Here is a 26,878-nt window from a genome sequence, read left to right on the forward strand (position 1 = left end):
TGAAATGTGTGACCGTTTTCTTTGAAATTCTTACTCTCTTGAGCTTTTTGTCTTAAGTGGATCTTTTCTGCCTTTATTTTTCCAAAGCTTTCCAGATTGCTAAATACCCTCCAATATCTATCTACATCTATCATCTATAATCTGTCTTTCATCTATCTATCTGTTTATCTATCTATTACTTGTATATCAATCTATCTAGTATCATGCCACAATTACTAAGTAGAAATCACTGCAGTAGCATCACTTGTGTTAGGACCAGCTCCTCCTGAGTAATAAAATGTTTAAAAGAATTGCAGCAGGTGAGAAACAATCAGGCTTTGAGTCGATTTGTTGATTTTACATAAGAAGGAATACAAATGAGGTGTCAAGTTTCTTGTTACATTTGTTCTTTTTAATTTTGTGGTTTTTATTTTTTTCCATCATTGTTAATTTACAGTGTTCTTTCAATTTCTACCGTACAGCAAAGTGACCCATGGACAATATATTCTTTTTTTCACATTCTCCTCCATCATGCTCCATCACAAGTGGAGACTAGACATAGTTCCCAGTGCTACACAGCAGGATCTCACTGCTTGTCCACTCCAAATGCAATGGTTTGCACCTACTAACCCCAGACTCCCAGTCCATCCCACTCCCTCCTCCTCCCTCTTGGCAACCACAAATCTGTTCTCCAAGTCCCTGAGTTTCTTTTCTGTGGAAAGGTTCATTTGTGCCATACACTGGATTCTAGATGTAAGGGATATCATATGGTATTTGTCTTTCTCTTTCCAACTTGTATGAGAGTCTCTAGGTGCATCCATGTTGCTGCAAATGGCATTATTTTGTTCTTTTTTTATGGCTGAGTAGTATTCTACTGTGTATATGTACCACATCTTCCTAATCCAATCGTCTGTTGGTGGACATTTGGGTTGATTCCATGTCTTGGCTATTGTGAATAGTGCTGCAATGAACATGAGAATGCATGTGTCTTTTTCAAGGAAGGGGTTGTCCGGATGTATGCCCAAGAGTGGGGTTGCTGGGTCATGTGGTAGTTCTAGATTTAGTTTTCTGAGGTTCTCTGTACACTTGAAGTCATTCTTTCCTGATAGCTAACATCGTTACTCATTTAGGAGATCCTGACGAAGGGGCCAGGTAGGCTGATCGTCACTGTACTCGTTGAATGTAGGTCATTACTCAGTGCAGAGAATTATCTTTTAACGTGGGTTTTCATAGTGACCTCAGGTTTAGAATCCAGTGGACAGCCCCTCACATCCCCTTCCTCTCCTCCCTCTACCCTAACCTCGACCCCCCTCTTCCTGCTTCTTATCCTCTAGCTTTAATCCGGCTGCACGTCCAAAGTGTTTTCGCTGTGTTGTTTTCCTTCCCTTTTGCCAAGTTCCGTCCCTCAGCAATATGCACGGCCCCGTCACTGGGGTGGTTTGGTTTTTTTAAATTTTTTTTTTTAACTAATGACTTCTTTACAAACACTGATTAAATTCTCCCTACAGTCCCATCACAGTGGCGGCTGAAGGGGATGAAAAGTGAGCAGGTGCCGTTCCTGCCCGCAGGGACTTTTCGGTCTTGTGGGAAGTCATATAAACAGTTCAAAGAAGCCATCAGGCTCTCACTCATCCCTGGGGGTGTGGACCACTCTCTCCCGGCCCAGAATTCCTGCTACCTTAGGACTTCGGCAGTAAGCTTTAGAGGGACAGACAGCAGGGAGGGTACTGCTCAGCTCTTCCCAGGGGCTGGGTGGGCAAGATAGGGAGGGAACTGCTAGCCTGTGGGTGCAGCTGCTCTGACAGCCAGAGAACCCTACTTTTCAGGGTGTCCTAGACCCAGCATCTTCACCAATTAATGTATGTACCTCTGAGGAGGACAAGCTGTCCATATTTAAAAGAACTCTGGACTCGAGCACTAACAAAGTGAAGAATGACTCGCTTGCATGAAAGTAACACTGTCTCTGTCACCTCTATGAATTCTTAACACCGATGTCGGGCAATGGTTATGTGCATTGCTCAGAAGTTCCAATTTTCATATGTATGCAGGATACACCTACAGAGTGGTAAGACTTCTATCTTAGGAACTGTCCCACATGAGTTGCTGCATTTCTTTTCATCCCATCAACTCTGTATTCATGCTTTTATGTCATGTGTGTGGTTATCTGCTCACACTTTAAAAACTCAGACTTTTGTATCAGGATAGTCACTCAATCCAACCCCTGGCTTACAAGAATAAATATATTCCAAGTAGAGATACAGATGGTCATATCATCTAGGTAAAGCAGCTCTTCATGGGAGTTCAGAACCAGGTGAGGTGCAGGAAGAGGCAGGCTGTAGCACTCTGGTCCCAGCAAGTTCTGTTCGGTTCCTTATGGCATGAAGAGCATCAAATGACATGGCACAACTGGAGCATGACATCCGAGGTGTGACATGCCACATGCCCTGGAGGGTCTTAGACTTACAAACAAGCCCAGCATGGAATTCTACATGTGATATAGCAACGCTGGATGGATACTTTGTCTGGTTCTGTATTCAGTAAATACATCATCAGCAAACGCGAAACCGAATGTCTCTTTGCTGATGGTACCCAAACATGACGGAACAGAATGAGTCAGTGCAACACAGATAAGTCCCAGTCAAAACGGCTGGGATGGTATATGGGAAAGACTCTGAAACTGAAAAGCAATGTATCAGTGCGATCTAAGGTACTGACTCTTCTGAATGACACTATTAGGACATAACGCCCATTAGAGAAGAGCGTATCACCGTGAACAGGCACAGCACTCTCACTGGCATGTTCCAGCCTGGTTCATGCCTCCCCTCTAACCCAACCACTGGTTCTGAGCATCTAGAACAAATTCCCAGGACACTAAAGTGGGGAAGACCATGTTCCGATTTTAGTCTCACCATTACGTGCTCCTGTGGCAAAAAGAAACCCACTCTCATCGAGGGCTGCGGAAGTCAGCTCAACATTGAAGCCATGCGGGTCTAAAATCTGGTATATTTGGAGGCCAGTCTCGAGTTCCCATACCTACAAAAAAAAAAAAAAAAACCCAAACAATCAAATGATCCATAAGCCCTTTGGTTTTCATCAATTTTACAATATTCAAAATAGCCTCAAAATTGGTACAATGCACATCTAATACTTTTCCTAACATTCTGCTGTGAACGTTGGTTTGATCAAAGAAACGTCTAAAAGAAGCAGTGCTGTCTAATAGCTACGGTGTGATCTTAGGTACCGCAGGTAGGTGGGCTGAGCTGAGCAGTGATGCTTCCAGGCAGCCCTGGCTGTTGGGGGAGCCGTCAACTGCTCCTGTAAGCATGAAGCAAGATTAGCAGAAAGACAGAAGTGGAACAGTTATGAGTTCAGCCGACAAAGAAATCAACTTGAATTGATTCTCTGTTGAAAATCATCCACAGTAGCTAGGGGGTCACGGGGCAGGATGTGTGGTTAACGGCATGAAATCTGAGGGAGCCCTGAGGAAAGAGCTCACAGGTATTTCCAAGGAGCATTCTGACTGGGGACCTGGGCCAGCTCTTGAGAGAGAGAAAAGGGAAGGCAGCCGGGGAGGCCAAGATTTCAGAGAAGGTTGTGTCTGAGATCAGACCGGGGTGTCATCAGAAAATCTCAAAACACGTCAAGGCTCATCACTGTCCCTGGAAATGCAGTGGAAGCTTTAGACCTGCGGGCTTTTGTCTGACCCTTTGCGTCCTCATGGACGTGCCGATGTCACGTGAGTATCAGACTGCCGGTAAGAAACAAAACCAAGCTGGCGAGACAGGATAGTGGAACTCCAGGGATCTGGGGACAGAAGCACCATCCACAAACGGCCAGAGCCAGGAATGTTCCCTATTCCTCCAGGAAAATGAAAGTGAAAGTCGGTTGTTGTAGCTGGATTGGAGGAGGCAGGGGGGAGAAGATGGACTGACGTTGAGTGGTCTGGAGGCCAGAGAACAAAGGGCCACGACCGAGCAGCGGCCCAGCCGAGTGCCGAATGAAGCCAGTCTCATCCTAAGCCCATGCTTTCACCCTCTTCGTGCCCCCCGGGTATAGACAAGGTCCTGAAGGGACAAAGACGAATGAGGGCCACTTTATGAAGGGGCCTCAGAGTCCACCTGTTTCCTGGCCCAAGTTATAATCCCTCTCCAGCCAATCAGGTATGAAACCTCACCAGATGTTTTCCTTTCATCTTCTCCCCTTGCAGGGAAGACACTTTCCCCTAAGGGGTCAGCATTTTATGAAAACAGACAGGTTTTAGTTTTCATTTCCCTCTGCTTATTCTGTCAACTTATCAGAAACGTGACAATTAAACAAACTTAGGAGATTTGGGGCTGATAAAATCTCCAGCAGACGAGCACAGAAGCCCACAGATTGAGAGGGCATCTGCACGGTCCCCAGAGGAACTGGTTCGACCGCTCGTGGGTCTCTTTGGAGAGCAGGCACGAAATAAAAGCCTAAGCATTCGAAGCAAACACGGCCGGCCACCACTGCTAGATGGTTTCAATGTCAGGAGGATGAAGTACCCCAGCCTCTAGGGGACACGGGAATGACAGGCCCAGAGGATGGCAGAGGAGAGGGCGTGGGCATTCACCTCCCACAAACCTGGGTTCGTATTCCAGCCACGACGCTTTCTAGCTGGGTAAACCGGGGCAAGCTCTCCCATCTCCGAGTCTCAGTTTCCACATCTTTGGGATGGAACTCGGTATCTGTCCCCGAGAACTAGTGTGAGGGTTAAGCAGGACTGTGGATTTAAGGGGTTAGGGGGTTATGGGGGTTATGAGGTTATGGGTTATAGAGGTCATGGGGTTATAGGGCTTATGGGGTTATAGGGGTTATGAGGGTTATGGGGCTATAGGGCTTATGGGGGTTATGGGGCTATAGGGTTTATGGGGGTTATGGGGTTATAGGGGTTGTGGGATTATGGGGTTATAGAGGTCATGGGGTTATAGGGGTTATGGGGTTATAGGGGTTATGGGGGTTATGGGGTTATAGGGGTTATGGGGCTATAGGGGTTATAGGGCTTATGGGGGTTATGGGGTTATGGGGTTGTAGGGTTATAGGGGTTATGGGGTTATAGGGGTTGTGGGGTTATAGGGGTTTTAAAGGTTACAGGGTTATAGGGGTTATGGGGTTATAGGGGTTATGGGGGTTATGGGGTTAGAATAAACAGCTGTAGATTTCCTTACCTTATTTCCTAACATTCTCTCCTTCCCACAGCTCAGTTTAAAATTTGTATATATATATATGCATACCCTTAGTTTTTTCTCCTTGACATATTTCCCTTAAAACTCCTATTGTGATGATAAGGACTAGCTTCATTATTTAATGGAGCATGTGGCATAACAGCAAGCAGTCCGAATTAGCTCAAAATGCTTGTTTTTCACATGTTCCTCAAAGCTTACAAACGTCTCTAATGTAGGTCCCGTCAGAAGTGCCACTACCTTTATCGAATCACTCAAAGACTTACCTATAAGAAGAGAAAATTCTGCCTTTTTGCCTTTTTCTTCCTGAGGAATCAAGGTACGCACCTTAATTACGGACTCGGAGCAGACGGTGAGCACTTGGTGAAAATGCTTGTTGTAAAGCATGGCGTTGACTTCTCGTTCATGCGTGTGAGGAACCTGTTTTGTATCCTGTATCATCCTCGTCAGAGGGTACATGTCCACAACGCTAGATCCTGGAACAGAAATAAGACTCTCAGGGACACCCAACATCAGAAGAGTTGAATTACACAGGCTTTTTTTTTTTTTTTTTGTCTTTTTGCCATTTCTTTGGGCCGCTCCCGCGGCATATGGAGGTTCCCAGGCTAGGGGTTGAATCGGAGCTGTAGCCACCGGCCTACGCCAGAGCCACAGCAACGCGGGATCCGAGCCGCATCTGCAACCTACACCACAGCTCACGGCAACGCCGCATCCTTAACCCACTGAGCAAGGGCAGGGACCGAACCCGCAACCTCATGGTTCCTAGTCGGATTCGTTAACCACTGCGCCACGATGGGAACTCCGAATTACACAGGCTTTTACTCCACCAGGTGTGTCTGAAATATCTGATCAGTGAGATTATTAATAGCAGTGAGATGATTCGATGCCTAGGAAATTTCATGGGGTGAAAATATACTCATTTATTCAAAAATATTTTGACAAAGAAAGCCGGTAGGATTCAGCCAGAGAAAAGCACTCATTCGGGGCTTCCTTAATTTTCAAGCATAGGGCATTTGGACTTTGTCGATATTTTCTTTTCAGTGATCCCAATTTTTCCCTTCTTTAGAGTGCCTGCCATACGCCTCTTCATCATGTACAGCAGCAACCGTGATGATCAGCCTTCTGCTGAGGGACAGCTCCCATTTAGCGACCAGGATATGGTGTTAGAAAGCTGTTTTTTTTTTTTTTTTTTTTTTGCTATTTCTTGGGCCGCACCCTCGGCATATGGAGGTTCCCAGGCTAGGGGTCCAATTGGAGCTATAGTCTCCAGCCTATGCCAGAGCCACAGCAACGCGGGATCCGAGCCGCGTCTGTGACCTACACCACAGCTCACGGCAATGCCGGATCGTCAACCCACTGAGCAAGGGCAGGGACCGAACCCGCAACCTCATGGTTCCTAGTTGGATTCGTTAACCACTGCGCCACGACGGGAACTCCAGAAAGCTGTTTTAACCAGCGAATGAACAATAATTCCTTCCTCAAGTGGTGGCGGAGTGCAGACCCAATGAAATAAAGTCCATGAAAGAAAGCCCTTTGTGAAAGAACTAATCGAAAGATAGTTGTCTTACTAGGGTAGCACTAACAACAACGCTGAGCTGGTGACAGTGCTGCTGTCACTGAGGTTTAGACGATGACTGCGGCCGCTTCACCCGAATGAGCGCACAAGTGAAAATCGCAGCGCGGCGCTTCCTGCGATTCTGATGTCAGGTTGATTGATGGCTGCGGTCCACGGATGAGATGTTAGTGATTAACCACCACACAGAGTGTTCTAGATTTTTGTCAGCAGAGTACTGTCAGGATTACATAAAATGGGAAAGAAATTCTGATTTTCTGATGATTTTCTCATGGCGCTTTTTGGGTTCGTTTGCCTGGATACTTGACTTTTAGTTACCCTGATGCTAAATGGGGTGGAAATGCCGAGACCAGCACTCACACGTGTGTCGGGACACTGAGAGAAAATCCACTCGTGGACATTCTTTTGTAAATTTTAGAGGAAGCAGGATAGAGGAAGGTGCTTACAATTGGAATTAAGTTCTGTTTTACAAGGCGGAACATTACTTACCAAGCATGAAGTGTTCGTTCATTTTTAATCCAGAATGACAACAAAACACCCAATGTTAAAAATAATTATATTTCTCCACCAGCAGAGATAGCACCAATCACTTCTCTGCCCTAATTAATGCCACAGAACTCAGAACAGGTGGTCAGTGGGCAAATGCTTAGGAAAGGCATTCTGGGTTGGCGTTCCAGAGGAAGAATTACCCTTAAGATCGTTCCTTTCTTCTCAAGCTTCTTCTGAGGGCAGGGACGTGAAGAGTCTTCAATGTCAGTGTCTAAAGGGGTCTTTTGTCTCTTTAGTAAGAACCTGTTTCTAAGGGGCAGCAGGAAAACCAATCTATTGGCCTCGGGGCTGGGGCAGGGGGTCTGCCATTCAGGATTCTGTCCTCTCTCTCCATTGCGGTTTGTCTAGCAGCAAAGGCAGGTGGAAGGGGTGGTACCTTCCTTGCTGAGTAACTGTCTCAGCATCAGAATGTATGGGGCCAAACTGCCTCTCTGAAGAAAAGGGAGCGGACGCAGCCTGCTGGTGCAGCCGCTCTGGGATGGCTCATGTCCCTGCTCCCAGCAGTCAAAATGGAGCTGGATTTGCTCTCCTTGCAGCAGCTCACATCTCACTTCTCTGCTTAACCCCCACCCCCCCCACAACTCCTCACACCCTAGGTTTAAGGCTTAGAAAGACAGGAAGGAACAGAACTGAATTCGGCCCTCTATTGTGAAGAATCACAGTTCATAAGTTCCTCATCTGGTTTTCTCTTCTAGTCAGTGAGCAAGTGCTAGTTTTTTTTTTTCCTTTAAAAAAAGGTCAAAAATCAAGATAGGAGTTTTGTTGGCCATTGGTTGGGTTCACCTGCCTGTAATGAGCATGCCGTGGTTGGAATCAAATACCATCGAGTAAATCTGCATGTCTCCTGGTCCTCCCTGGCTGTCGTGGAAGACCTGCAGCAGTGACAGGGTCTGCATGTCCCACACCCTGAAAACCTGGGGGATGAAGAACACAGGTCACCACTGCTCCACTTTCATTCCCCACTCAAAGCTATTTTGTTGAAGCATTTTCAGAGTCTGCAAAATGCTCTTAAAAACTTAGAGCAAAGTGTGGTTTATGGGATGAGTTAAACTTTGCTAAACTTTCATTTAGTGTGTGGTTCACTCGTTATTCCTTAATATCATGTCGGAAACTGGATTTTTCTATCCTTCCAGAAAGGAGGGAAAGACATGGTATTTATTATCCTTTAAGAATTTTGAGGGGAGTTCCCATGGTGGCGCAGTGGTTAACAAACCCAACTGAGAACCATGAGGTTGTGGGTTTGATTCCTGGCCTTGCTCAGTGGGTTAAGGATCCGGCGTTGCGGTGAGCTGTGGTGTAGGTTGCAGATGTGGCTCGGATCCCACATTGCTGTGGCTCTGGCGTAGGCCAGTGGCTAGCTCTGATTAGACCCCTAGCCTGGGAATCTCCACATGCCACGGGAGTGGCCCTAGAAAAGGCAAAAAGATTAAAAAAAAAAAAAGAATTTTGAGGACTAGTAAAGGACTGGTCACAACAATTAACAGGTCAGCTGAAGCCACATTTCTTTTTACACGTGGATTAGAAAAATGGGGGGAAGGGTTTCAAATTGCTCTTTCATGACTTAAGACGATGGGGACATCTCACTAAATGAGGTTTCTAAGAACTTCCCCCTTTTCCTGCCCAGGGATGTAAGAATCACTGTACACACCAGCCAGAATGGCCATCTTTAACCAGTCAACAAATAACAAATGCTGAAGACGGTGTGGAGAAAAGGGAACCCTCCTCCAGTGTTGGTGGGAATGTGGCTTGGTGCAACCACTATGGAAAACAGTACAGAAAACTAAATATAAAACTACCATATGATCCAGCAATCCCACACCTTGGTATATATCAAGACAAAACTATAACTCAAAAAGATACATGCATGTTCATAGCAACACTATTCACAATAGCCAAGACATGGAAACAACCTAAATGTCCATCAATAGATGAATGGATTAAGAAAAGGAGGTACGAATAAGCAATGGAATACTACTCAGTCAGAAAAAAGAACAAAATAAGGCCATTTGCAGTCACATGGATGGAACTAAAGATTCTCATCCTAAGTGAAGTAAATCAGAAAGAGAAAGACAAATACCTATGATATCACTTATATGTGGAATCTAAAATACGGCACAAATGAACCTATCTACAAAACAGAAACAGACTCACAGACACAAAAAACAAACTTGTGGTTGCCTTGGGGTGGGATGGATGGGGAGTTTGCAGTTGGTAGATGCAAACTATTACATTTAAAGCAATGAGGTCCTACTGTAAAGCACAGGGAACTATATCCAATCTTGGGTTAGAACATGAAGGAAAATATATGAAGAGAAAGACATATTAAGAGAAAAAGAATGTATGCATATGTGTGACAGGGTCACTTTGCTGTACAGCAGAAACTGGCACAACATTGTAAATCAACTACACTTTAATAAAAAAAAAACACAAAAATCAGGAGGTCCTGTCGTGGTGCAGTGGTTAACGAATCCAACAAAGAACCATGAGGTTGCGGGTTCGGTCCCTGCCCTTGCTCAGTGGGTTAAGGATCCGGCGTTGCTGTGAGCTGTGGTGCAGGTTGCAGATGCGGCTCGGATCCTGGGTTGCTGTGGCTCTGGCGCAGGCCGGCGGCTAGAGCTCCGATTCGACCCCTAGCCTGGGAACCTCCATATGCCGCAGGAGCAGCCCAAGAAATGGCAGAGACAAAAAATAAATAAATAAATAAATATAGTAATAATAGTGAAAAAGTTTGAACTATTGCAAGAATTACCAAAATGTGACATAGAGACAGAAAGTGAGTAAATACAGATAGACTTGCTCATCTCTGGGTTGCTGTAAAGCTTTGGCTTGTAAAAAAACTCACTATCTGTGAAGTGCAATAAAGCAAAGCACAATAACATGAGGTCTGTCTGTAGTCTATTATCTTCCTCAACTGTCTCAAATTATTCACCCAAGGGTACGCCCTGTAACCATTAGAGCCAGAACTTCAATTTAACTTTACCCAATGTTAGAGGCCATGCCTTAAGCCATGTACCTGGAGGTGAGACAGTAGCAAAATCTTCATTCAGGACAATATCTTAGGCACAGTCGTGGGTAAGATGAAGTCCAGCCAAACTGAAGGCGAGAGAGGCCACCTGCCTGGCTTGTTCTGAGTTCTCTACCTGGCACCTGGTTTCAGGACATCACCTCTTGCTCTTAGACACGCCCACACCCCAAAGTTTTGCCTTTTCTCGGGTCCGTTCCTATCACTTCCAATGTGAAAATTTAAGAAAAATAGCAACGTCTTTTTTTTTTCTTTTTAGGGATACACCCAAGGAATATGGAAGTTTCCAGGCTAGGGGTCAAATCAGAGCTTCAGCTGCCAGTCTATACCACAGCCACAGCAATGCCAGATCCTAGCCACGTGTGCAACCTACACCACAGCTCACGGCAATGCTGCATCCTTATACCACTGAGGGAACTTCCATATGCTGCGGGTACGGCCCTAAAAAGACAAAAAAAAAAAAAAATAGATCTGAGTAAAAGAAAGGAAAGGAGGAGTTCCCGTCGTGGCGCAGTGGTTAACGAATCCGACTAAGAACCATGAGGTTGCGGGTTCGATCCCTGGCCTCGCTCAGTGGGTTAAGGATCCGGCGTTGCCGTGAGCTGTGGTGTAGGTTGCAGACGCGGCTCGGATCCCGTGTTGCTGTGGCTCTGGCGTAGGCCGGTGGCTATAGCTCCGATTGGACCCCTAGCCTGGGAACCTCCATATGCCGAGGGAGCGGCCCAAGAAATAGCAAAAAGACAAAAAAAAAAGAAAGGAAAGGAAAAACACACAAGGGAAAAAAAATTAATCCACAATCTTGCTACCCAGATAATCCCTAACATCTTGCTGGTAATCATTGTTGATAATATATGATAGACAGATATGTATCTTTTCTTTTTCTTTTTAAATCCATACAGAAGCTCCCAGGTTCCGTGTCAAATTGGAGCTGCAGCTGAGATCCACACCACTGTCACGAATCAAAGCCACATCTGTGACCTACACTGCAGCTTGCAGCAGCGCCAGGTCCTTAACCCACTGAGCGCCAGGGGTTGAACCCACATCCTCACAGAGACTACACCAGGCACTTAACCCCCTGAGCTACGATGGGAACTCTGACAAATATATATCTTAAAATGGGTTAATATGTACTGTTTTTTTATATTTTACATATTATTTACATATTTTTGTATCAGTATTCATACATATATAACGGTGAAAGTCTATATAACAATTTTATCACATAAAAGGATAGATCATAAATTATTAATTTGGGGGGGAGGAGGAATTAAAGGAAAGTGGTCAAATGGTACAACCTTCCCGTTAGAGGATAAAAGGTACTAGGGATGCGATGACTACAGCTGCACTGCTGTATGGTTACGCGGAAGGTGCTGAGATTACATCCTAAGAGTTCTCATTGAAAGTTTTTAAAAAGCATTTTTTTCATTTCATTTTTTTTTAATCCATAGTGGATGACGTGCGTTCACCAAAGCTATTGCCGTCATCATTTCATGATGTATGCAGGTCAGATTGTTGTACTGTACACCTTAAATCTGATCTTGTATGTCCATCATATCTCAGCAAAACTGGGGGAAAATAAATAAATTCCTAAGTAAATCCTTATTTTTACACACTGGATTTCTCACTCCCTTTGCTTCCCTTTTCTTTCTCTCTTTTTTTCCTTTCCCTTTTCTTTCTTTTTTTTTCTTTTTCCATCTTTTTTTGTCTTTTTAGGGCCACACCCACGGCATATGGAAGTTCCCAGGCTAGGCGTCTAACCGGAGCTACAGATGCCGGCCTACACCACAGCCACAGCAATGTGAGATCCGAGCCCCATCTGTGACCTACACCACAGCTCATGGCAACGCTGGATCCTTAACCCACTGAGCAAGGCCAGGGATGGAAACTCGCATCCTCATGGATGCTGGTCAGATTTGTTAACTGCTGAGCCATGATGGGAACTCCAGAAATTCATTTTTATAAATTGCTATTATAACCAGCCACCTTACTGAATTTGTCTGTTCTAAAAATGTTAAGTGGATTTTATTGAATTTTTCCAGCATCATATTATTTCCAAATATAATAATGCAGCCTCCTCATTCTCGTATTTATAAATCATTTTTTCCTGTCTTATTGCATTGCTTAGAACATTAAAAAACTGGGTGGTAGTAGCAAATACCGAAATACTTTATTTTTTCTTTTAAATTTTTTTTACAATGTTGTGCTAGCTTCTGGTGTACAGAATAGTGATTCAGTTTTACACACACACACACACACACACACACGTTCTTCTTCATATTCTCCCCATACGGTGTATTACCGGATATTGAATTTGGTATCCTGTGCGCCTCAGGACTTTGGCGTTTATTTTATGTGTAGTGTTTGTGTCTGCTCATCCCAAACCTTGAATTTAGCCCTCCCTATCCCTTTGCCCCTTTGGTAACCATACGTTTGTTTTCTGTCTGGAAATCCTTAATTTTTTTGTCTTTAGTGGTGATGGGGGGCTGTCTCGAGTTTTATTGCTGATGACAATGGCTCTCTTCCCAATGTCGTATTCCTTCCACCCTTGTCTTCAAATGTGTTCTATCTGACAATGAAACCAGTACAGGCAGTGCCTTATCACTTCCTTCTCCACATCGACAGGTTTTTCTCCGTGACTCTCAGCCATTTCTATAACAAATTGTATGTATCCTAGATTTTCCAAGAGTTGATTTAAGGGAAGGAATTTTTTCTGTGTCGCTGTTGTTGTTTCCTTTGTTACCTTTGCAGAAGAGAGGCTGATGACATGCTGGTCTTTCTCGTTTGTCACGATCTCCATGACACTGAACATGTGCCCCACGAGCTTCCCCACCGGCTTGGTGCTGATATTGGGGTGCCACAAGCGGAGCACTTTATCATCTCCTGAAAGAAGGACACAGACGGGAGCATCAGGCGTTTGCTCAGGAATCAAGGAGGTCAGAGTTTAGAGTTCCTCTCACCCTTAATCATACACTTACCTTTCTCCTAATAGCAATCGCAGTCTGTTTCTTCCAGGATGCTGTCTGTGATCGACTTCCGAGGAGGCTACCTTATTTTGGATCTGCCTCTTCCCAAGATTGTTTTTGTCTTTATCTTTTGTCCTTTTAGGGCTGCGCTCACGGCATACGGAGGTTCCCAGGCTAGGAGTCTAATCAGAGCTGCAGCTGCAGGCCTACACCACAGCCGCAGCAACACCAGATCCAAGCCACGTCTGCCACCTACACTACAGCTCACAGCAACGCCAGATCCTTAACCCACTGAGCAAGGCCAGGGATTGAACCCGCAACCTCATGGTTCATAGTTGGATTCGTTTCCGCTGCACCATAACGGGAACTCCAAGATTGTTTTATAATAATTGTATTCACACGTATAAATGTGAATTCTCATTAATATTTTGTGGATCCTCTTCTTGATTGAATACTTTCCTAGTCATTTATGCATTAATGACTTACTATTTATACTTTACTTCCTCAAAGCACTTAGGCAGCTGTTCTTTTGTTTTCACATTCTTAAATTCGCAAACATTTTAATAACAAAAGGAATCAAAGAAAGTAGAACACTGCATATAGTCTTAACCGCTATAATAAATTGACTGTTTCCATTTTTTCATTTTCCTTTTTCAGCACATACCCACAAATATACCAAATTTATATATAGTTACTATCATGGCATAGATCCTACATTCTTAACTGTTAAAAGCACACAGGTACTAAAATAAAATAAAGTAAATGAAATAAAAGCACACAGGTGCCCAGGAAGAGATGTGAGCACTATAGAAGGGTATAATTATTATAAAAATGTCTTCTCTCCCCTTATAGTCCCTAGTTCCACTTTCTATAGGTTGTCACAGTTAACTTCTTTTTCTTATAAATAGACTTTCTATTTTCACAGTTAAGAATAACATTTTTCCATTTATATTTACTGGAATTATTTTTAGGAATCACTATCACTAATTTTTATCTTTGATACACACAAAATATATTGTAAATGTTGCTCCAATACAAAAATTACTGTTTTCAAACATATTTTTAAGAGTTTCCATTGTGGCTCAGCAGTAACAAGCCTGCCTAATCCATGAGGACACAGGTTTGATCTCTGAGTGGGTTAAGGATCCAGGGTTGCCACAAGCTGTGGTGCAGGTCACAAATGCAGCTTGGAGCTCTAATTTGCCCCCTAGCCTGGGAACTTCCATTATGCTATGCATATGCCCCTAAAAAGACCCCCCCCCAAAAGATATTTTTATCATGAAATTGCAGCATACTTGGTCTGCTTCTCTGTTAATGCTAAAGCATTGGCTCTTGAGATTTTTGTCAGAGACCCCTTTGAGGATTTAATAAAGTTTGGGACTTTCTGTCCAGAAAAATGCACAGATTCCCACAGCTTCAGGGTCTGCAGGAATCCCTTCAAGGCCCCACATGGGCCCCTGGCCAGGAATTCATGTTCTCACACCCTGAAGCAAGTTCCAGAGAGAACAGAGATCTAAAGGGAGGGCATTCCCGTTCTGGCACAGGGGAAACGAGCCTGACTAGGAACTCAGGCCTCACTCAGTGGGTTAGGGATTTGGCGTTGCCGTGAGCTGTGGTGTAGGTTGCAGATGCAGCTTGCATCTGGCGTAGCTGTGGCTGCTGTGGCCAGCAGCTGCAGCTCTGATTTGATCCCACCTGGGAAATCCCATATGCCACATATGCGGCCCTAAAAAGCAAAAAAAAAAAAAAATCTAAAGGTAAAATTTATATTGGTTTAGCATTTTACCTTTACATTTTTTTTTCATATATTCTCAGGCTGGAGGTGTTCTTTCTACGTGTACCCCCAAATCGAAAAGCTACAAAGGAAAAGATGGACAGATGTGAATCCATACAAACTTAGCAATTCTCTAACTGCGCTAATTAAGGACAGTTTGCAAAGGAGGCCACCTCTGTGTAACTCGAAGGGTCTCTTACCTCCAGTGACGATCACGTTCGCTTTCACACAGTAACAAAAAGTGTTTGCTCCTCTCGGCATGGAAAACTCTCTGACAGGCCTGGAAACACAAATTAGATGGGAAACCTCTTTATTTTCCTTATTTCTAGCTTATAAATATATTATGCGCAAAAGGCTCATTTCTAGGGGGTTATGAATCCATTTACCCACAGACGATATTATAAGGAATGATGAAATTCTCACTGACCCACAGAATCTACACACTGCATGAAGTGATACTAATACAGTGTTTGCAGTGTTTCTGTTTAAGGAGAAATCCATCCCTCCACCTTGGTGCTGAGGTTGTGCTGGCGTGAAGGATGGGCACAGAGAGATGGTGTCTTAAGCCAGAACGGATAAGGCTTTTGGCTAAATGAGTCTGCCTGGAGGCACCTAGGGAACTACAGAAGCATCCCAGGAAGCACGGCTTTGTTTGGGAGTACATACTGGCAGGAATGCACTGGGGCCGTCCCCTCTCTCACCACCCACATCCAGCTTGCTGCCTCAGTGATGCCACCTCTAAACAGTCCTGACATCCAACAACTTCCCCTTCCCAACACGACACCTCGGCGCAACCCTCCATCCCTTCTCCCTAGAACTACTGCCTTAATGCTGATCTCTCAGCTTCCACTGTTTTCCATTCCTCTTTCCCCACCCCCACTCCATATACAGCCAGAGTGATCTTTTTTTTTTTTTTTTTTTCAGGGCTGCACCCACAGCATGTGGAAGTTCCCAGGCTAGGGATCGAATCGGAGCTGCAGCTTCCAGCCTACACCACAGCCAGAGCAACACCGGATCTGAGCCACATCTGTGACCTATCCCACAGCTCACGGCAACACCAGATCCTTAACCCACTGAGTGAGGCCAGGGATCAAACCCGCAGCCTCACGGAGACTGGTCGGGTTCATAACCCGCTGAGCTACGGCAGGAACTCCCTGGGGTTATCTTTGGGATAATTAGAAGGGGAAATACCTGGGACTGCAGTTATCACCCTAAACTTAAGGTAAGAAGAAATTTTCATTATACGTGCGCAACTGTTGGATTTCAGTTAAAAGAGAAATGGATGTGAATTAAACCTAAAGTTTTGAGCATACTTAATAGGACCCCAGCAACACTGCCTGAGTGACAGCTCTACGTCTGGCACTGGTCTAGGGGAAACCACAGTGAACTTGACAGCAGAGGTGACCTTGTTCATCAGTGAGGATGTGTGCAGGCTGCAGGCAGGTCGGCGAGACGGGAGAGGTGGGCCTGCGAGGAAACCACGGAGGGTGAGCTGAGAGCGCCCGTCCCGTGGGAAAGGGGAGCCCGGGTCCCCAGCCAGCTGATGCTTAACAAGAGGGAAGGCAGGCTCATCCCAACCAGCCCATGCAAACACCAGACAACTCAATGACCCTCAACGCTGCCAAACCACACAGTTTTGCAGGTTGCGTGTAGCTCGTGAGCTGCCTGTTGGCAATCTCTGAATGAGACAGTGCCTATATCTTGAAAAACATACAGGATAAAACATCAGTATTTTAGACAAAATTTCCAATTTTCATAACTGAGAATGATCATTTAGAGGAGAAAAAAATCACTCTTTTTGTTTTCGAGTTCAAGAAACACAAAGTAGGTTAAGTGCTCAGTGGGGAGTTTACTAAATAGAAGAATAGATTATATTACTTCTATGAAAAAGGATATTCCCAAAATATTTTAAAAGGCTTTTTCTTCTAAAAAACTTAAATTGGGTTTACAGTAGTGATCTGACTAGCTAGCACAGAGGTAAACCGTAGCTCTACTTATTTTATTCAAATGACAACTTATCCACAGTTCATGAAAAAGCAGCCCAATTTAGTAACATACATCCAAAGGCAGAATTTAGACTCGTGAAAATGTTTAAATGTTCCAGATAAGAAGCAGTTTCTACTTATCTCTGGGAACTTATTTACACTTTTGCCAGTGACACACTGTGCAACTGAAGGGACTCAGGGAAATTCATACAAGCCAGTGTGCAAGACAGTGACAATGGGCCGGCAGCCCCACACTGTTGTCGAGGGTCCCTCTAGCCAGGCAGGGACGTGTGCATTAGGTACAGCAGGTGCAGAGGCCAGGGCCCACAGTACTGGGGTGGGGAGCGGGGAGCCCTCGGAAATGTTCTAATTGTTGTTGAAATAGAGGGAAAAGGGAGATCCTGTTGTGGCTCAGTGGGTTAAGAGCCCAGCTTGTATCCATGAGGATGTGGGTTCGATCCCTGGCCTCGCTCAGTGGGTTAAGGATCCGGTGTTGCTGTGAGCTGTGGTGTAGGACGCAGACATGGCCCAGATCTGGTGTTGCTGTGGCTCTGGCATAGGCCAGCGACTACAGTTCTGATTGGACCCCTAGCCTGGGAACCTCTATATGCCATGGGTATGGTCCCAAGAAAACAAAAAGACCAATAAAAAAAACAAAATAAAATAAATAAAATAAAAAATAACATGTACTGATCATGTTATGGTGGGAGGGACAGATGACGACAAAAGCGCCCACAGCCACACGTCATAATATGATCCAGGCTGTAGCCATCAGAATTCCCCAAGGGGAAGCAGGTAATGGTCCCTGTGGGTGTATGTCACATGTCAAGCTTGTCTAAAGGGAGCCTGTGCGCTTTTGGGCCTCAGCAAGTAGCCACTGGGGAGCCAGATATATTTCCTCACTTTTGCCTCTCCTGGGACAGGTTTTTCTAGAGAAATTTCTCCTGGAGCAGGTTCTCCCAGGTCAGGCTCTCTTGGACCAGGTTCTCCTGGAGCAGGCTCTCCCGGAGCAGGTTCTCCTGGAGCAGGCTCTCCCGGAGCAGGTTCTCCTGGATCAGGCTCTCCCGGAGCAGGCTCTCCTGGATCAGGCTCTCCCGGAGCAGGTTCTCCTGGAGCAGGCTCTCCTGGAGATCTCCTGCCTTGTTTTGAGGTAGGGGAAGCTCTCTCTCAACCTCTACCCTCACCCTGGGGATGGTGGACAAAATGCCTCATCACTCCCCATAGATCCACAGCTAGGTACCTTCATCCTTCTTTTTAATTATTTTAGCATTGCTAGTTGCTTCTTCTTTGCTGGGGTGAATGAGAAGAAAAGGGTCATGGGACTGGTCTGGTTACTTTCTAATTCCATGAAAATGGTTTAGTATGTCTTTTTTTATTTTTCTTTCTTTTTTTTTTGGTCTTTTTGCCATTTCTAGGGCTGCTTCTGTGGCACATGGAGGTTCCCAGGCTAGGGGTCTAATTGGAGCTATAGCCACCAGCCTATGCCACAGCCACAGCCACAGCAACATGGGATCCAAGCCGAGTCTGCGACCCACACCACAGCTCACAGCAACACCGGATCCTTAACCCACTGAGCAGGGCCAGGGATTGAACCGGCAACCTCATGGTTCCTAGTCGGATTCGCCAACCACTGAGCCACGAAGGGAACTCCCTAGTATGTCTTTTTTTAAATGGAACTTTAGCTGAAATGTTAAGATAGTAGGTAGGAAAAGAACCACTTAATATCCTGTTAGCTGACTATGAATAAATCTATCAACTTTTTGCTTCAGTGTCTCAGCATGTGAAATGGGGCTCACACATACTTCACATTTAAAATTTTTTGTTTTCTTACAATACCTGCACATTAGATAAATTAATCTATTTTCCTGGCCCACATAATTAAATGGATTAGAAACAAGCAAACTGCATATTTACTTTTTTGGCCACAGCCGGGCCAGGGATTGAATCTGTCCCACAGCTATAACCAAAACCACAGCAGCGACAACGCTGGATCCTTAATTCACTGAGCCACAGGGAAACTCCTGAACCGTGTCTTTACATAAAAACTGATTTCAACTAGGAAGAATCATATACTCGATGTCAACTTGGAGAAAACCTTGAAAGATGAGCTGTTTACAGATATTTTTATATACATATTCAATGACATAGCTTCTGACAGATTTTTTTTATTCTGTTGCTGGATGTAACTTCCTCTGTTACATACCAGTGTTCTAAAACATCCAACACTGTGAGAAACTTATTATGATAAGACCAACTAGTGTTTCCACAGCATGTCCATCTGAAGAGTGAAGAGAGGTTTCACTCGTGTGTTACAGTGCAGTGAGGTGTCTGGTTTGGTGTCTGGACCTGAGCCCAGGTCCCCCCTCCTTGGGAACAGGGTGGAGGGCCAGGGGTCAGGGAGGCCCCACCTGTAAAACACTGTCCACAGCAGCATAGCATTCGACTCATGGTGTCATGTAAATTGTGGGCCCCTACTGTGCATTCCATAACAAGATAAAATGTAGATACCACGCAGGGCTCCCAGTGCATATCTGTTTGAACATCCTTAAGGGAGAAATACCGCTGGTCGATAATACCACTTTTTAGAGTCACAGAATAGAAATGTATTGATTCTGGAGTTTCCGTTGTGGTTCAGCGGAAACAAATTTGACTGGCATCCAAGAGAACGCAGGTTCGATCGCCTGGCTCAGTGGGTTAAGGATCCAGCGTTGCTGTGAGCTGTCGTATGGGTGGCAGATACAGCTCAGATCTGATGTTGCCTTGGGCTGTGGTGTAGGCCAGGGGCTACAGCTCCGATTCAGCCCCTAGCCTGGGAACCTCCATATGCCTCAGGTGCAGCCCTAAAAAGACAAACAAAACAAAACAGAACAAAACAAAACAAAACAAAAAAATATACAGTGGTCCTCACTCTGGGTTATTGTCTGTCATTCATCCATATTGTACTCATTCCAAAGAACAAGAGAAGGCACAATAGGAAACTTTAGATCATGGTTTGGCAAATGTTTTCTTTAAGGAACCAAATAATAAATATTTTACCCTTTGCTATTTGCTCTCTGCCACTGTAGCAAAGACAAACAAACAAACAAACAAAACCCAGCTTGAAGTAATACATAAACAAGCAAGCATGCCGTGTTCCCATACAACTTCATGAGCAATGAAATTTGAATTTCATATAATTTTCATGGGTGGGTCATGAAATGTTATTCTTCTTTTGATTTTTTCAACCCCTTAAAAATGTAAGTTTCTCCCTGCCTTTCAGGAGCCATAATGGCTTTCATTTTATCAGTGGACCAGTTATGTTTTAGTATAAATGTTTCTCCTGGCTCAGCTTAAGACTTAGAGGAAATTGCAGAAATAAGAATATTCGGGATCCAGGGATGGAAGGGACCGGACTCTCCTTATGTTGAAATGACTTCAATAGCACTGGCCATTCTAGAAACCACGATTGCACTGTAACACTTGAGAAATCTCTTTAGTTTCTACACAGAGGAGCGTGACCCAAGAAAGTAGTTGAAAAGTCAGCCGGAATCTGACGGACTAGACCAACGATCACCCCTTGCTGAGGGGGTCTGTGTATTTTTACGTCACCGTTTCCTGACTCTCTTGAGCTGAATGTATCAGCAGCCAGATTCCAGGAGGCATCCTAAATCCTCAGAAGCTCAGAACCAGGCTCACATACAAACTCCTGCCTCTTGCAAAGCATATGCTTTTTATAACTGCAACCAGAAAGTACTGGCAAGTTTGAAAAAGAAAACCTTCTAGATAATTTTAAAAGTGTTTACAGCCCTGAAGTACCAAATCTATACAACACTGGAAACAGTAGGAATTTCAATTCCCTATAATACCATGACATAAATAAAAAGACATGCTAGCATGCATTTTTAAGAAGATAGAAATAAAAAGGTTAAAAAACCCGACAGAATGGTTGTCTGTGTGTGTGTATGTGCTTGCGTACAAGTGAAAACAGAATGAGATACGAGGGTGAAAAAAGAATACGATAAGAGAGTTGAGTGTGTGAGTGTGAAACTCAACTCTACTCTTGAGGTTACTCCACTAAAGAAAAAAAAAAAAAAGGAATTCGATCTTCCTAGAATTGTGTTAGTTAAAGGGCATGTTTTTTCTGACAGAAAGTGTCCAATCTGAGTGAGATCACAAGAATTAGCATCTCATTACGACCTAGCATTCACCACTTGACTGACAACTCCTAACATCGGAAAAGGGAATATTGGCCCCTATAACTGGTTCCCAAAGGCAACCGTGCATATTTCGCTTCCTCCAGGGCTGGGGTCTTTGTTATTATTATGGACTTTGACAGCTGTCAAAAGAAATCGGTGTTCTTCAAAAAATCCAGTCTCTGTTAGAGATCTTAAATATCTATAAACGAATAATGATACTTTCCACAGTTAAAGCACCTTCACCCATTTCAGCTTATTTGAGTAGCACAAACATCCCGGGAGCCAAGAAGGTGTTAGTCCCATGTAGGAATCATGTCATTGAGGTTTAAACAAGTTAAATAACATGCTCAAGACTCTTAGCCACTAAATAAGTGGCTGACGCGGCATGAACTCATTTGCTCCCTTGTAAATGTGTTCCTTCACTTAAGATTCTCTGGCAGTGAAAAGCACAGCCACACAAACAGTCCCTCCAAACAGACCTGGCAGCCACCTGCTGCTCTAATGCTCTTTGGATGGTTTGCTTTTCAGCTCATTCAGAACTCGGATCAAAGGCTGTCTCTTCAAAGCAGCCTCTCGTGACCATCCGGTCAAAATGCTGCCTCCCCTTCACTCTTTACCCATGATCCCCCTGCAGTGCCAACACCTACTCACCTACATCTGGATTTTTATTTATTTTTTTATTTTTTATTTTTTTGTCTTTTTTTTTGTCTTTTTGTTGTTGTTGCCATTTCCTGGGCCGCTCCCGCGGCATATGGAGGTTCCCAGGCTAGGGGTTGAATTGGAGCTGTAGCCACCGGCCTATGCCAGAGCCACAGCAACGCGGGATCCGAGCCGCATCTGCAACCTACACCACAGCTCACGGCAACGCTGGATCCCCAACCCACTGAGCAAGGGCAGGGACCGAACCCGAAACCTCATGGTTCCTAGTCGGATTCGTTAACCACTGCGCCATGACGGGAACTCCTGGATTTTTATTTGATTATTTGCTTGTGACATGTCTCTCCCACTACACCATGTCTCTAGGAGAGGAGAGGGTTACTCTTTTTTTTTTTTTTTGTATACCATTATATCAATTCTTGGATCAGTTTTTGATCTATAATAGTCATACAATAATTATCACTGAGAATGAAAAAAATGAAACTTAGATACCTCTCTTCCTTTATTTCTCTCATCCAGCAGGACATCAAGCCTTGTAGATTATGCAAGAATCTGTTCTCTTTCCATCCTCGCTTTCACTGGTTAAGTTCAAACTCCCACCATTTCTTTTCTGAATAATTACCATATCCTCCCAAACCGTCTCGCTCTTCAACCTGCCTTTCCCCAATCCATTCTCCACCTGATGCTAGGGTGACCCGTCAAAAATGTTACCACCTGTCTACAGTATGCACTGGCTTCCTGTAGCTTTCAGGTTACAATTCCAACTCGTTAGCACGGTAGGCAGATACTTTCAGTTGGGCTTATCCAGCCTCATCTTCCCCAACTCGTCCCCTCTATTCTAATCTTACTGAACCACCGACAGTTTCTAGACAGGTGGGGGCAGTGGGAGGGATGGACTGGGGGACTGGGATTGGCACACGCACACTGAGGCGTATGGAACAACTGGCCCATGGGGACCCGCTGTGTAGCACAGAGACCCTTCTTCAGTGTCATTGGACAGTCTGTGTGGGACAGGGTTCTGAGAGAGAATGGGTATGTGTACATGTACGACTGGGTCACTTTGCTGTGCAGCAGCAATTATCACAACCTTGTCAATTAACTATACATCAATAAAACTCTAAAAGGGATAAGAGAATAATGCCAAATAAAGGGTATCACCTGCTGATTTGATACACACACATTGTGAAAGGATTCCCTGCTGCGTCAATGAACACTTCCATCCTCTCACGTATTTACATGTATTTATTTGCTTATTTATTTAGAGGAGAACATTCTCAGTCTACCAAAAATTTTCAGTACACGATGCACTGTTCTCTATGGTCACCGTGTTTTATATCAGATCTTCAGACCTGATTCATTTATAGGTTTTATTTTTTAAAAACCTACATGAAAGTTTTACCCTTTTACCAAACATTCCCTGGCAACCACGGTTCTCCTCTTTCCATGAGTTCTACTTTTTTTTTTTGGATTTCACATAGAAGTGACACCCGTGCAGAATTTGTCCTTGACTTCTTTCACTTAGGGTGATGCCCTCCAGTTTCAACAATTTCGTTGCAAATGGCATATTTTCCTTTGTTTTCTAAGGCTGAGTCATATTCCATTGTAAGTGTATTTGTGTGTGTGTGTTTATATATATATATAAACACCTCATATTTTCTTAACCCATAATATTTTTGATAGATTTATGTTCATTCTTAAGACAAAGTTTAAGGAAGACTTTTTGCTTCCTGTTGCAACACGTAAGATTCTTATTTGGGTTCAGCGTATTTTTTCTTTTTCTGCTTTTTTTTCTGCTATGGGAGTTCCCATGGCTAGGGGTTGAACTGGAGCTGTGACTGCTGGCCTACACCATAGCCACAGCAACACTGGATCTGAGCCACATCTGCGATCTACACCACAGTTAGCAGCGACACCAGATCCTCCACCCCATGTGCATGTTTTTGTGTTGACAAAAATTTTCAACTTACTTGGATAAATGGCAAGGAGTACAATGGTTGGATCATATGGCAAGAGTATTTCCAGTTTTGAGACAAACTGCCAAACTGTCTTCCAAAGTGGCTGTACCACTTTTTGCACTCCCACCAGCAGTGAATGGGGTTCTTATTGCTCCATGTTCTTGCCAGCATTTGATGGTGTAAGGGTTTTGGATTTGGGGTATTCTAATAGGTGTATGGTGACAGCTCACTGTGGGTTTAGTTTGTGTTTCTCTAGTGATGTAGGATGTGAGACAACTTTTCATATACTTATAAACATCTGTAGAACTTCTTTGGTGATGTGTCTACTCAGGTCTTTTGCCCATTTTTTAATCAGGATGATTGTTTTCTTACTGTGAGTTTTAAGACTTCTTTGTGGAGTTCCCGTCGTGGCGCAGTGGTTAACGAATCCGACTAGGAACCATGAGGTTGCGGGTTCGGTCCCTGCCCTTGCTCAGTGGGTTGGGGATCCAGCGTTGCCGTGAGCTGTGGTGTAGGTTGCAGACGCGGCTCGGATCCCGCGTTGCTGTGGCTCTGGCGTAGGCCGGTGGCTACAGCTCCGATTCAACCCCTAGCCTGGGAACCTCCATATGCCGCGGGAGCGGCCCAAGAAATAGCAACAACAACAACAACAACAACAAAAAGAGACAAAAGACAAAAAAAAAGACTTCTTTGTATATTTTGGATAACAGTTCTTTAGCAGAACTGTCTTTCACAAATATTTTCTCCTAGCCTATGGCTTGTCTTCTTGTTCTTTTGACAGTGTCTTTTTCAGAGCAGAGGTTTTAATCTAAATGAAGTCTAGTTTATCAATGATTTCTCTCATGGATTGTGCTTTTTATGTTGTATTTTATAAGTCACTGCCAAACCCAACGTTACCTAGTTTTTCTTCTAGGAGTTTCATACTTTTGTATTTTGTATTTGGGTCCGGGACGTATTTTGAGTTGCTTTTCTGTGATTGGTATAATGTCTGTGTCTAGATTGAGAGTTTTAATCAGGAATGGGTGTTGGATTTTCTTAAGTGCTTTTTTCTGCATCCATTGATGTGACTATGTGATTTTTTTCTTCTTTAGCCATTCCTAACCCCAGAAAGCTCCCTCACACCCACCTGGGACCCCTGCTCCCTGCCCGCCCGCCCCCCCCCCCCAGCATCTACTAATCTACTTCCTACTTCCATAAATTTGTCTCTTCCGGACATTTCCTATAGATGGGATGGTGCAATATGAAGTTTTTGTGCCTGACCTCTGTCATCTAGCATTATAGTGTGGAGGTTTATCCATGTTGTAACATATATCTCAATGCATTCTTAAAAACAAAAGCTAAAATACAGCAGTTGTGTTCTAGCTACTATGTATCAATATATCCCTACTATATAGAAATATAACTACTAATATTTAACCAAACAGAAAACAAGACTACACACTATTCAAACACTCCTGTCTACAAGAAAGCCTTTCTGTGTACTTATTACATATGGAACATGATGGTTGTGCTACAGATACTCATTGGCTATTGGCTAGTCAGTTGACTTCTAAGAGTAATTTTTTTTTGTCTTTTTGTCTTTTTCTAAGGCTGCACCCATGGATTATGGGGGTTCCCAGGATGGGGGTCGAATCGGAGCCGTAGCCACTGGCCTACACCACAGCCACAGCAACGTGGGATCAGAGCCATGTCTGCAAGCTACACTGCAGCTCACAGCAATGCCAGATCCTTAACCCACTGAGTGAGGCCAGGGATCGAATCCGAAACCTCATGGTTCCTAGTCGGATTCATTAACCAACCACTGAGCCACGACGGGAACTCCTAAGAGTAATTTTTAAAGTACAAGGTTTTACCTATTGACATACCTATACCTATTTATTTTGGTAGATTATAGCAATAAACAACAAATGAGCAAAATTACTGTTGGGAGGACATATGTTCAGATTTGCATGGTGACTTCAATTGCCTCCTGAAAATCTAATTAATCTTTGGGAAAAAATATAATTAATTTGGAAAAAGATGGAGGACTTAACATCTGACATTTCTAAAAAATAGTATAAATGCTCCAAGGCTGTCATAGGTTTACCCACTGGAAAACATCTGAAAGTCGCAGAATGTTTATGTATATATACAAACTGTCGTACTTACAAATTATCCTCAAGTCTCTTCAAGGATTCCAAAACTAATGAATGAACACTGTCTAAGGAGCAGGATCCGAAGCAATTTAGAGCTGAAATATATCTAATTTTCATAACCCAGTCATTATGTAGCTTTCTTTTAACGCTAGGAATTAAAAAGAAAAAAAAGGGGAGTTATGTTGGACACACAAATGCATTATGTCGTGTTTTTATCTGGTACTTCATTTTCACCTTACGCACACTCGAGTTGTGGTACAGCCTGCATGTGTAACGCTGTTGTGTGCATTACACCACTGTCAACTGAGTAACACTATGTTCACCATCTAGCACATTTTAAATGGAAAAATAAAAGGTTGTCATCAGATTTTGAGCGATAGATTTGGGATTAAAGGAATAATCGAGAAGAATTCCAATCCAATATTCGCACGAGCGTCTTTACCCCACTGAAGCACATTTGCATCATCCAAATGCGGGGCTGTGTTTTCTACTTTTTTATCTTATGTGAGTCGATTCATTTTCATGTTTCCCATGGACACATTCAAAACTGAAGAACTAGGGAGTTTATAATCCTGGAGCCCTGGTGCAGCTGAGGCTAGGACAGCCGTCCTATTTCGTCATCAAAGCCTTGCTCACCAGTACACAGGGCATCTGTGCGTGAGGCTTAGCATTAGAGGCCAAAACTTCTTCCATAAAACTTTTCTTGTCTCAACCTTGAAGAAGCCATCTTCGTGGTAGTTTACTGACTTGTATTTTACAATATTTTTGTTTTCTCATCAGCTAACATTTATTGAGCACCTATTTATCCCAGGTACCAAGGATATAAAGGTGATTAAGATAAAAAGTCTTATGCCCAAGTTCCTTAGACTATAGTTGAGGAATAGACACACTTATAACTCAAGGCAGG

The 26,878-nt window shown here is 43.9% G+C and overlaps 1 protein-coding gene across 1 annotated transcript in view; it reads right to left on the reverse strand.

Moving 5' to 3' along the window:
• WDR64 (WD repeat domain 64) overlaps positions 1-26,878 on the reverse strand; it is an 85,564-nt gene that overhangs the window by 39,270 nt on the left and 19,416 nt on the right. Inside the window, 6 exon segments of the mRNA XM_047755141.1 lie at positions 2,889-3,012; positions 5,511-5,659; positions 8,093-8,219; positions 13,068-13,207; positions 15,265-15,344; positions 25,985-26,119. Of these exon segments, the coding sequence (XP_047611097.1) occupies positions 2,889-3,012; positions 5,511-5,659; positions 8,093-8,219; positions 13,068-13,207; positions 15,265-15,344; positions 25,985-26,119 (755 nt within the window).

Source organism: Phacochoerus africanus, chromosome 12 (genome assembly GCF_016906955.1).
Source record: "Phacochoerus africanus isolate WHEZ1 chromosome 12, ROS_Pafr_v1, whole genome shotgun sequence".
NCBI classification, from domain to species: Eukaryota; Metazoa; Chordata; class Mammalia; order Artiodactyla; family Suidae; genus Phacochoerus; species Phacochoerus africanus.